Here is an 11,348-nt window from a genome sequence, read left to right on the forward strand (position 1 = left end):
CATGTCATTTGCAACCAATGACAGTTTTACTTCCTCCATGTTAGTTTTAATGCCTTATTTTTCTTGACTGATTGCTGTGGCTAGGACTTGAATACTATGTTGAATAAAAGTGGTGAAAGTGTACATTCTTGTCTTATTCCTGATCTTAAGAAAAACACTTTTAGTTTTTCCCCATTGAGTATGATGTTAGCTGTGGTTTAATCTTATCTGGCCTTTATTATGTTGAGGTATATGCCCTCTGTTTTTGCTTTGCTTAGTTATCATAAGTAGATGCTGAATTTTGTCAAACACCTTTTCTGCATCTATTGATATGATGATAGGAATTTTAATCTATCATTTTTTGTATGTGGTGGTATCAAGTGAATTGATTCATGGATATTGAACCAACCTTGCACCCGAGGAATAAATCCCATTAGATAGTGGTATATGATCTTTTTAACATATTGCTGAATTTAGTTTGCTAGTATTTTTGAGGATTTTTGCATCTATGTTTACCAGTGATGTTGGCCTATAATTTTTTTTTGTAATGTCTTTATCTACTTTTGGTATGAGGGTAATAGTGGCCTTGTAAAATGAACTTGGAGGCTTTCCCTCCTCTTGAATGTTTTTGGAATAGTTTGAGAAGGATATGTATTAATTCTTCTGAGGATGTTTAGTAAAATTTATCTGCAAAGCTATCCAGTCCAGGAGTTTTTTCGTTTGAAGTGTTTTCATTATTGAATTTATTTGTTTGTAGTACGCAGTCAGCTCAGATTTTCTGATTCTTCTTGACTCTGTCTTGGAAGATTGTATGTTTCCAGAAATTTATCGTTTCTTCCAGATTGTCCAATTTGTTTTCATACAATTGTTCATAGTATTTTCCTATAATCCTTTGTATTTCTGTGGTGTCATTTATAATTTCTCCTCTTTCACTTCTGATTTTCTTTCTTTTGTTATTTTTCTCTCTCTTTTTTCTTGATGGCTCTGGTTAAAGGTTATCAATTTTGTTTATCTTTTCAAAGGACCAGCTCTCAGTCTCATTGTTCTTTTGTATTGTTGTTTTAGACTCTATTGTATATATTTCCATTTCAATCTTTATTATATTCTTTTTTTTCTATTCTCTTTTGGCTTTGTTTGCCATTCTTTTTCTAGTCCCTGCAAGTGTAAGGTAGGATTATTTATTTGAGACTTTTTGTTTGTTTGTTTCTTGAGGTAGGCTCATATTGCTATGAATTTCCTCTTAGGACTGATTTTGCTGTGTTCCATAGATTTTGGTGTCTCTGTTTTCATTTTCATTTGTCTCAAGGTACCTTTTGATTTCTTCCTTGATCTTATCATTAACCCATTTATTGTTTAATAACATGTTACTTAGCCTCCATGTGCTTTGTGTTTTCCCATTTTTTTCTTGTAACTGATTTCTAGTTTCATGCCATTATTGTTGGAGAAGATGCTTGATATGATTTCATTCTCTTATATTTATTTAGACTTGTTTTATGGCCTGACATATGGTCTTTCTTGGAAGATGTTCCATGTGTACATGAAAAGAATGTATATCTTGTTGCTTCAGGTTGAAATGCTCTAAAGATATCAATTAAATCCATCTGGTCTAGTGTATCTTTTAAGGCTGCTGTTTCTTTGTTGATTTTCTGTCTAGAAGAGCTGCCCTTTGGGTTCAATGGGGTGTTATAGTTCCCTACTATGAATGTATTACTGTCAATCTCTCCCTTATGTTGGTCAGTATATGTTTTATATATTTAGGTGTACCTATGTTGGATGCACACATGTTTACAATGTTCATATCCTCTTGTTGAATTAATACCTTTATCATTATGATATGTCCTCACTGTATCTTATTATAGCCTTTGTCTTACAGTCTATTTTATCTGATATAAGTATTGATACTCCAGCTCGTTTTTTCATTTCCATTTGCATGAAGTATCTTTTCCCATCCCTTTACATTCAGTGTTTGTATGTCTTTCAATTTGAAGTGGGTCTCCTGTAGATAGCATATATATGGGTCTTGTTTTCTTATCCGTTAAGCTATCCTTTGCCTTTTGATTGGAGGATTTTTTTTTATTTTCATTAAAATAATTATTGATAGGTACATAGTTATTGCCTTTTTGTTATTTATATTTATGTTTGTTTCCCCTTTTTTCTCTTCTTAAAGAAGTCCTTTTAACATTTGTACTTGTTTAGTGGTGATGAACTATTTTGGTTTTGTATTTCTTGTTTGTTTATTTTTGTTTTTTGGGTTTTTTTTTGTTTCTGGGTTTTTTTTTTTTTTTTGGTCTAGGAAGCTCATTATCTCTCCTTCAGTTTTAAGTGATAGCTTTGCTAGGGAGAGTAATTTCTGTTGTAGGTTCCTGTTTTTCATCACTTTGAGTATTTTATGCCATCCCTTCTGACTTGCAAAGTTTCTGATGAGGAATCAGCTGACACTCTATGGGAGCTCCCTTTTAAGTAACCAGCTGCTTTAAGGATTCTGTCTTTGTCTTTAACCTTTGGAATTTGAATTATGATGTTTCTTGGTGTGGGCCTCTTAGGTTTCATCTTGTTTGTGACTTTCTAAACTTCCTTGACCCATATGTCTATTTGCTTTGCAAAGTTAGGAAAGTTTTCTATAATTATTTTTTGAAATAAGTTTTCAATCCCTTGTTCTTTCTGTTTTCTTTCTGGTATTTCTGTGATCCGAATGTTGTTACATTTGATGTTGCCCCTGGGATCCCTAAACTATCCTTCTTTTTTTTCTTTTTGCTATTCTGATTGGGTGTTTCATGCTACCTTGTTTGTCAAATCACTGGTTCGATCCTCTGCTCCATCTAACCTGCTGTTGAGTCCTTAGAGTATATCCTTGATTTCAGTTATTGTATTTTTCATTTCTGACTGGTTTTTTTTTATGCTTTCTATGTTATTTTTTAATGCTTGCTATCACTTTGTTGACGTTCTTACTAAGTTCCTTGAGCATTCTTATAACCAGTGTTTCAAATGCTGTATCTGGTAGGTTGCTTTCTTCCATTTTGTTTAGGTTTATTTTTTCTGAAGTTTTCTTCTTTCACTTTGAACATGGTTTTTTTTGTTTCTTTATTTCGACTGCCTCTCTGTGTTTGTATCTATGTATTTGTTCTGCTATGTCTCCCAGTCTTTGAAGGATGGGCTTATATAGTGAGTGCCCTGGGGGGCCCAGTGGCTCAGTTTCCCTATTTACCTGTATCAAGTGCTACAGGTGTGTCCCTTGTGTCAGTTATGTGTGCCCTCCTGTTGTAGTTGATTCTTGATTATTGTCGCGTTCGTGAATAGGATTGAACTTCAGGCTGACTAGTCGTGAAGACTGGCCACACTCAAAGTACATAAGCTACCATGCTGTGCCTGACCCCATGGAACATGATTCACCCCAGTAGTCTCTGATGCCTGCCAAGACCACTCTTTGGGTGTGCCACTTGTTGGGCTAATCAGGTGGTGTTATGCTGTGATCTGAAGCCAGCCTCCACATATTTCTGTTCTGGGACCTCTTGTGTGGGGCTGCCATGCAAGGCAAGGTAAGCCATTGCCTTTGACTAGCCCAGGGCTATCCGGTCGGAGCTACAAAGCAATTCATAGTTTGTCGCTTCTTGTGCTGAACCTGGAAACATGTGGGAGAGTCTATGATGTGAACAGAGACCAGCTGACACTAGTACCTGGCCTGTGGCAACTCAACAAATGACCCAGGGCACTCCAAGTCCAAGCATCACCTTCCTGCCTATAAGGCTCAGCCTCTAAAAGATCTTTGGAAGGTCTGAGATTTGAATGAGACAGGGTCTCAGAGAGTCACCAGAGTGGGATGAGTGGTATTCACCAGGTTAATGCAGATTTGTTTTTGATACCAATGCTGAGCCTGTGACCACTCAGCAAAAACCTCAGAGCATACTCAGGCTGGCCACCACCTGCCTGATGCCCATGGTACATGAGCTAAGGTCAGCTGCTTGCTGCATAAAGTGCTTTTTGTGTCACCCAAATTCGGTCAAACAGGGTCCTAGGGAGTCACCTGGGTAGAGCAACCTGAATTCACCAGGCCAATGCAAATTCAGATTTGGCCATGTGCGGGGAGGGTTTAACCCAGGAAAGATGGTGGTTGTCTTTCCAGCCCTTGCCCTGATGCCACACAACTCAGTCTCTCCTTGTATGTCTCTGGCATCCCCTGAGCTACTGTCCCTATACCTGAGCCCAGGGTGAGTTCCTGGGAGTAAGAAATCTGTTCACAGGCCTTTAAATAGGATGCCTAGGTTTCCAGCCACCTTCTGTTTCACTCGGACTGAGTTCCCCACTTTTATTCATAGCCAGATGTTGTGGAGATTTTTCTCTCTGACACTGAAACCTTGGGCTCGGGAACCTGGTGTGGAGCTGGGACCCCTCACTCCTCCAGAAGAAGCTCTGCAGCTGAGATAGTTCTCCCACTTCTTGACTGCCACACTTGAGTGTAGGGCCAACCTGTTTGGAGTCTACGCCCCTCCTACTAGTCTAGACATGGCTTTGTCTTTACATCTTTAGTTATAGAACACCTATTCAGCAAGTTCCCCTGATTGATTATTCTATAATTTAGTTATAGTTTTAATGTAGTCATGGGGAGAGGCAAGCACAGCATTTATCTACTTTACCATTTTGGATTTTCCCATTTATAAAGATTCTAAAATTCTAAAGACATTTTAAGCTAAATTTAGTGAAACTACTAGGTGAGTTTTGGTTTTGATTATTTTATTTAATTTACTTTGTAGATTTCTATACACATAATTTGTTTTAATGCTACAACATGTATAGTAGGTTTTTAAAGGTATTTTTATAAAAACTTTGCCTTAAAATGTTTTCAGTGTTAAGATTCATATGTCACTGTTTTACCCAAACATACGTTGAACTTGTTTTTTTTTTCTCAATAAAAGGCTGGAAATAAAGCGTTCTTTGGTAAATATGTACTAGTAACATATGAATGTGTGTGTGTTTGGGTGCAGAGAAAGCGATGCTCTGTGCAGTGAGAAATAATAGAAACAATTGCTAAGCAAGGAGCAAAGAATGTTCACTAAAGTAGACTTTAACATTCTTATTGAATTAATTGACACTCTGGCTAGCTCATGAAATAGAATAAAATCATGCTGTCGTAAATGAAAGCTAAAGTTTGGCAACAGATCATTTCGAATATTATTTTATTTTCAATCTACTATGTTTCATGGTAAAGTATTTTTTTGAAACACATTTTGAAAAATATTTGTATCTTTTATAAGTATATGAAGGTACTAATTTTGAAAGAATCTTTCAAAGCTAAATATAAATTATTTTGTATTGGTTTGTTTAGTATTGTTATCTTCTGGCTAGTTATCTGATTATCTTAGTTACTTGAATACAGTTTTATTGTAATTGCTTTTGATAAATTATTTCTAAGGAATGGGATCAAATTCCTAATAATTACTGTAAGTGAAATTATTAGTGCAATAAAGCCTAATCTTTAGCACTGTCTTTTCATATTTTACTTTCACAGGCAATTTTGGTCTGGTCACTGGTGAAATTTCATAGACCTGATTATGCTAAAATTCCATACCCAGACTGGGCAGTTGCTCTAGGTTGGGGTATGATTATTTTCTGCATTATTTGGATTCCAATTATGGCTGTCATTAAAATAATTCAAGCAAAAGGAAACATCTTTCAAGTAAGCACATAAATTAATATTATTTATATTTCACATAAAGTACTTATGATCAAACCAAAGATTAATTTACCCATGTGGTGATAATATATGACCATGAGATCAAATTGGTAACTCTTTTTTTAGTCTACTTCTATATCTGATACAAACATCTATTACTATATGCATAACATTGTACTATACTATACATATATTTGTGTATCTCCCTGTACTAGACTGTATGCTCCTTTAAGAAAGTGTCTCGTCTTGCTTGTTTCTGTAACCTCAGGCCCTATCAGAGTGCTTAGCATATAAAGGTTATGATATCTATACTTGTGCTAAGTTGTTCATGAAGATGATGTGAAGCAAATGATCTTTTTGCTTTATCTCCTATAATCTTCACTTTTAAAACATAGTATGGTTATAACATATGTCCTAATAAGGTTTGTTTAGACTGGAAAAAGCTTGGTAAATGATCTTGGACACAAACTAGATTGAATCATCCCCCTATCATGAAGGCCTAGGGGGATGGAGTTAATTATGACATCTCACTAGGACATAGGACAATGACAAGATAGGCTCAGGAATTAGATATAAATCAAATTTCCAAGCCAATCCAAGAATGATTTCAGATCAATCGTTTGACCCTGGATCTCCCCTTCCTTTGGTTCTTGAAACTTCTCAGGTATACATTGATTTAGATCCTCACCTAGCTGTCACCCTAAGGCCATGAAAAAGAAATTTAACATTCTAAGATGAAAATATAGTTTTATATTTATTTGTTTAGATTGTATCTCTTGAGTTCTAAGACAAGTCCTTTTTCTTTTCCTTTTCATTTTAGCGCATTGTAAGCTGCTGCAGACCAGCTTCTAACTGGGGGCCATACCTGGAAAAATATCGTGGGGAGAGATATAAAGACATGGTAGATCTTAAAAAAGAGACTGACCATGAAATACCTACTATCAGTGGCAGAGGAAAACCAGAATGAGATCTAATTTTAAAAAATATATGCCCGTGTAATGTTATCATTTTAGAATAGAGGAAAATTTTTATTTATTTGTATGTTAATTGAGTAGAAAAATGTATATTTTATGTCATAATAGTATAAAAAATATTTTCCCATGTAAGCAGGATTGTAATATAAAAATATGAATCTAGTAATGTTTAACAATGGGCTTATTATATTTCTTTTTAGATTATCTATCTGTATAACACACATAGCTGTCTTTATTTCATGATAATATTTTTATACATATTACTATAATGTTTTTCTAATATATTAAAAGCTTTATTTTGAGCTGGTTATTTAGAAAATAGTTATATTTTCTATTTTACAAGTTTTTATTCTATTTTAAAAGTTTTTAAGTATAACTTGTTTCTATTTCCTTGGTATATAATCTTCCTTTTCCATAAAACTGGAGAAAATAAATCTGTATATTTTAAAGAAAGTGTTAAAATTGAAGGCCTTACTTAATTAGAAATGCCATACATATATGGAAAAAATGGACTATGTGTATAATGCACGGACTGTAGTTTAATACTTTTGATCCAAATATGTCTGAAAACCTCATGTATTTATGGCTCAGTTTTTCTATGTGAACTTAATAGTTATGTTCTTTATTTACATATAGTGAAATAACACAGAAAAATAAAGATCTTATGGCCAGTAAGTGATAAATCTAGAAAATAGAATCCCCCCTGAATCTCTGAGTACGTCTTTCCCCATATGATGTCTTCCTTTGGTTCTATTTGGAAGAAAAATATGACCCATCTAATTTCTACTGTGTTTCATAAAATTAAGAGTATTTTATTATACTCTCTGAAATATAGGTTTAATTTAAACTAGAACAAGGAACAAAATACCAATGAGGAAATGGCTTCAATCAAACTTAAGATCTTACGTTGTAATATATAGTTAATAGATTAAGTAGAATGATTTTGTCTTATTGAATAAGTTACTACTTATGGGTGATAACTTATTTACATACTTATAGGAGATAAACTTCTTAAACTTGTCAAGGATGAGAGGAGCCAAATTAGAGAGTCCTATGTCCCAGTTTTCTTACAAAAGACAATGAAAACATATATCACTAATAGTTTTGTACACTGATTATATATAATTAATTATTGGTTTGAACATCACAGACTAGGATAATGAATATTTCCTAACTATATAAAAAACCTTTCCACTATTCTTAAGGTTTTTAACCTGGGCTTCAGAGGACATATGGAATTGAAATTACATACAAATTTTTCTATGTGTGTATGTGCATGCTTTTTTTAGAGAGAGTCCATAATTTTCATCAGACCATCAAAAGGGTCCATGATGCAAAGAAGTTTACGAACCACATGCAACACTGTTGGCTTTTGTTCTTGGCATATAAGGAATAAAGGAATAATTTTATACCTTCATTTCTTATATATTTTAAATTCTTTTTCTTCTTCCTTTTGATTGAAGATAAAAGGAGTAAGGGATTAAGGTATTTCTTTAATGTATACTGCTAATTTGTTTTGGTGAGAGGGGGGAGGAAGTTAGATAAATTGGTAGACCTGCAATTGAACAATTTGTGAGTTATATACATATATACAAGATGAACTCAGATATTTTGAAGTTTTTCTTTGAAGGTAGTTCAAATGCTGTTAGTAAATGTCAAAAGATTAACTCTTCAGTTCTATGGGGTTTCTAAAAGAATATACAAAATAGATGGGTAACTAGAGCTTAGAAATACTTTTATCTTAATTTTAAAAGTTAGTTTGAGGTATACAGTGCTTTAGCTAGACATTTTTCTTTTAATTTTAATCCATATCACATTACATGCATTCAACCATTATATGTTGGTGTTATTTGAGGCACGGATTTTTCACCATGTAGAAAAATGCATGACATTTTCTGTAAGTGACTCTTGCAATATAAGGAAGATTTGGGTACATTTTTAATGAAATAATATCTAAATGACAGTGTGTGAATGGGAGGAGGTGATGGGGAAGAAATCCCCTTCAAGTGCAGACTATGATGAGAGGCTAAGAGCATGCGTTGACTATTTTCACTAGTGTGTAAAGTACAGATCTTAACTGAGTGTGTGGCATATTTTAGAGTGCTCAATGATAGCTCATTACAGAGATTCCACAATGGTAAGAAAGTGAATTCTGCATAATGGAAAGTGTCTCATCAAATCATGTTTATTTGAATGCAAACTTGGAGATGTGCAGCATAGTAAACCATTAGAGAAAAATGTTTTCTCACTCCAGTGAAGTTAAAATCTCTATATCTCAACTATATTATTTTTACTATAGCTTATTAAATTTTTTTTTGAACTTTTATTGTGCTTTCATTTTTCCCTGGTAAAAAATATATTAACATCTAATCAATTTTATAAATGCGAGCTAGCAAATTGATAAACGTCTGGACTTTGTATCTGACTTGGTATCCTCTCCCCTTTTAAACAATAATTCATTTAATATAAACACATACAACCAAATGAATCCACTCGAAGTGTCTTTATTGATTGCTTTCATTGTTAATACGTTTGGTAAACATGCCAGTGGATTTCCGGTTAACTAATGCACCATTTAAATTCTTGGTAACTAGGAGATGTTCCAATTCAGCCAGCTTGTATTCCACCATTCCGAGGTTTGCCCATATTCGTTTTTGCATGGCTATTGAGTGTGGGAAGTTAATTAAGATATCCTGAGAGGTGCTGTTGGCTGTAAGATCCTTATCAGTATTGCTCTTACTTGACCCCGTAGAAGAGGATGGTCTTACTAGTGCAAGAGAAGTCGAATTTGATGATATTTCATCACTGTTTCTCTGTAAGGGAAGGAAATTATACCTATGTAGTTTATTGAGTTCGGCAATTTAAAAATCCTACCAAATAACACCATGCTTAATCTTGGTTACCAAAAGGAACTGACTGTTCTCTCCTAAGAATTAGAGATTTAAAATCTGTTAAATGATTACATCGATTTGGAAATATGGTCTTCCCAAATGCAGACTGGGAAAAAATATAAAAGTGGTCTTTTAAGGCTAAAATGCCATATCCTCGCCTTACATTTCTTGAACGGTCCAGTAGGTCTATATTTGGACCCTGTCTGACCCTTACATAAAATCACTTGCAACTTTCTTATCTATCTATCTATCATCTATCTGTCTGTCTGTCTATCTATCTATCTATCTATCTATCTATCTATCTATCTATCTATCTATCAGCGAGGCAATCCTTGGTTGACTCACAGATTGCAAGGACCTTGTCAATTTACAATCCCTTAATTATTTTATTTTATTTTTTATGCCTACAACACCTGGTCTTTCTAGGTGATCTTCCATCCAAGTACTAACCAGGCCTGACCCTGCTTAGCTTCTGAGATCAGATGGGATTGGGCTTGTTCAGGGTAGTAAGGCCATAGACTGCAACTTTAAATATCACCAGGAATATCATATTTTGACCTGAATTCTTTGTGAATGTCCCATAAGGTCTCATGAAGATGGCTGAAAATGAAAATACAGGGGAGGAAAAGTCAAACAGAAAGATGAGAGTAGTAGAAGCCAGAAAAGAAGAGAGAAGGTATAGATAAAGATGAGAGGTGGTTGTGTGGGGTAGGCACTGCCCTTTGTAGTTTTTAAGTGGCTGAAAAGCTGACCATGTTACTTAGAGATTTGGAGCTTTTTACAACAGACCACAGTTGTCAATTCACTGGTCAAGATGAAAGATGTGTGGGGGTAAAGAATAAACATCTGGAGCTCTTTTGAGAGAAAAAGAGGAATTAAGGGACCTCCCCTCACCCTTATCTTACCACTTTACTATCTTTCTACTCTCTTAGACAACCCCCCCATCCATGTATTCATTTAACTTTATCCCTTTCCAATCTCTTTTACAACTTTACCTGAAACTGATTTTTCCAGTAGACGACAATACAGGCAAACAGAACGCCACCCACCAGGAGCAACAAGATACTCATAGCTCCTCTTCAGCCACTGAGGCACTCGGCTGGCAGGGGGCCACTAGCCACCCGGACTCAAGAAGCCCGCGGCCAGAGCGCCTAGCGTCTGGCACTACCTGGTGCAACTGGGATACGCTTCAGCTTCAGCGTCCAGCTTTATATGCTGGAGGGCATGTGACCTCACAATTGAGCATGCGCATGGGGAGGGGGCGGGGGAGAAGGGCTACGCCACAATCCCAGGACGTAAAATCCTGCCGGCAGGAAATCAGGCAGCACTTGGTTAACCATATCAGGTGGTTAGCTGCGAGAGTCGGAGACAGTGGGGGAGTTAGGGGAGTCCAAGAAGCTGAAACATGGTAGAAGTACAGGCTCCAAATTGTCTGGTTAAACGCAAAAATTCAAAAGTATTCCTGCCTCCTTTTTAATTTTTTTTAAAAAAGATATCTTTGTCTTTGGGGCAACCGCTCCATTATTTATTTCAAAAACAAGTTCAAAAACAAGACAAATACACCATAAAAAAGTAGTTATCTGCAAATTGTAAGACTTTGCCAGAAACCTCCACGCTCCCATTCCTATTTTAAAATTCACTGCAACCCTGTTCTCGCTGAGATAATTGTGTACATTCGTATGGCTGCGCAGTTTAAAAAGTAATTCTAGGGACATTTTCACATACAATTTTACAACAATTTTGTGCTATACTTACTTTTAATACTGTATCTAGTTTGGGAAATGCAGAAACAGATTCAGGTGTCAAGTTACATTATCTGAAACTAGTAGCAAAAGC

At 35.2% G+C, this 11,348-nt stretch overlaps 2 protein-coding genes and 1 pseudogene across 2 annotated transcripts in view; 1 reads left to right on the forward strand and 2 right to left on the reverse strand.

Moving 5' to 3' along the window:
- Positions 1-6,690, forward strand: part of SLC6A14 (solute carrier family 6 member 14) — a 31,602-nt gene extending 24,912 nt beyond the window's left edge. The window contains exons 13-14 of the mRNA XM_036226980.1: positions 5,483-5,650; positions 6,468-6,690. Of these exons, the coding sequence (XP_036082873.1) occupies positions 5,483-5,650; positions 6,468-6,614 (315 nt within the window). The 3' untranslated portion in view covers positions 6,615-6,690. The remainder of the gene's footprint in view (positions 1-5,482; positions 5,651-6,467) is intronic.
- Positions 6,691-9,125: 2,435 nt separating this feature from the next.
- Positions 9,126-10,583, reverse strand: CT83 (cancer/testis antigen 83). The gene is made up of 2 exons (XM_016158991.2): positions 10,508-10,583; positions 9,126-9,434 (listed from the first exon to the last, which is right to left on the reverse strand). Exons 1-2 carry the CDS (start codon positions 10,580-10,582, stop codon positions 9,126-9,128), a joined length of 384 nt encoding a protein of 127 aa, XP_016014477.2. The 5' UTR covers position 10,583.
- On the reverse strand, positions 9,914-10,032 carry LOC118608440 (annotated as a pseudogene).
- Positions 10,584-11,348: the final 765 nt, after the last annotated feature.

Source organism: Rousettus aegyptiacus, unplaced genomic scaffold, assembly GCF_014176215.1.
Source record: "Rousettus aegyptiacus isolate mRouAeg1 unplaced genomic scaffold, mRouAeg1.p scaffold_m13_p_9, whole genome shotgun sequence".
Taxonomy (NCBI): domain Eukaryota; kingdom Metazoa; phylum Chordata; class Mammalia; order Chiroptera; family Pteropodidae; genus Rousettus; species Rousettus aegyptiacus.

Coding starts and splice junctions, on each gene's coding strand:
- CT83 (XM_016158991.2), bottom strand. CDS start 10,582: ATGAGTATCTTGTTGCTCCTGGTGGGTGGCGTTCTGTTTGCCTGTATT. Junction 9,435..10,507: donor ACTGGAAAAATCAGTTTCAG/GTAAAGTTGTAA, acceptor CTTCCCTTACAG/AGAAACAGTGATGAAATATC.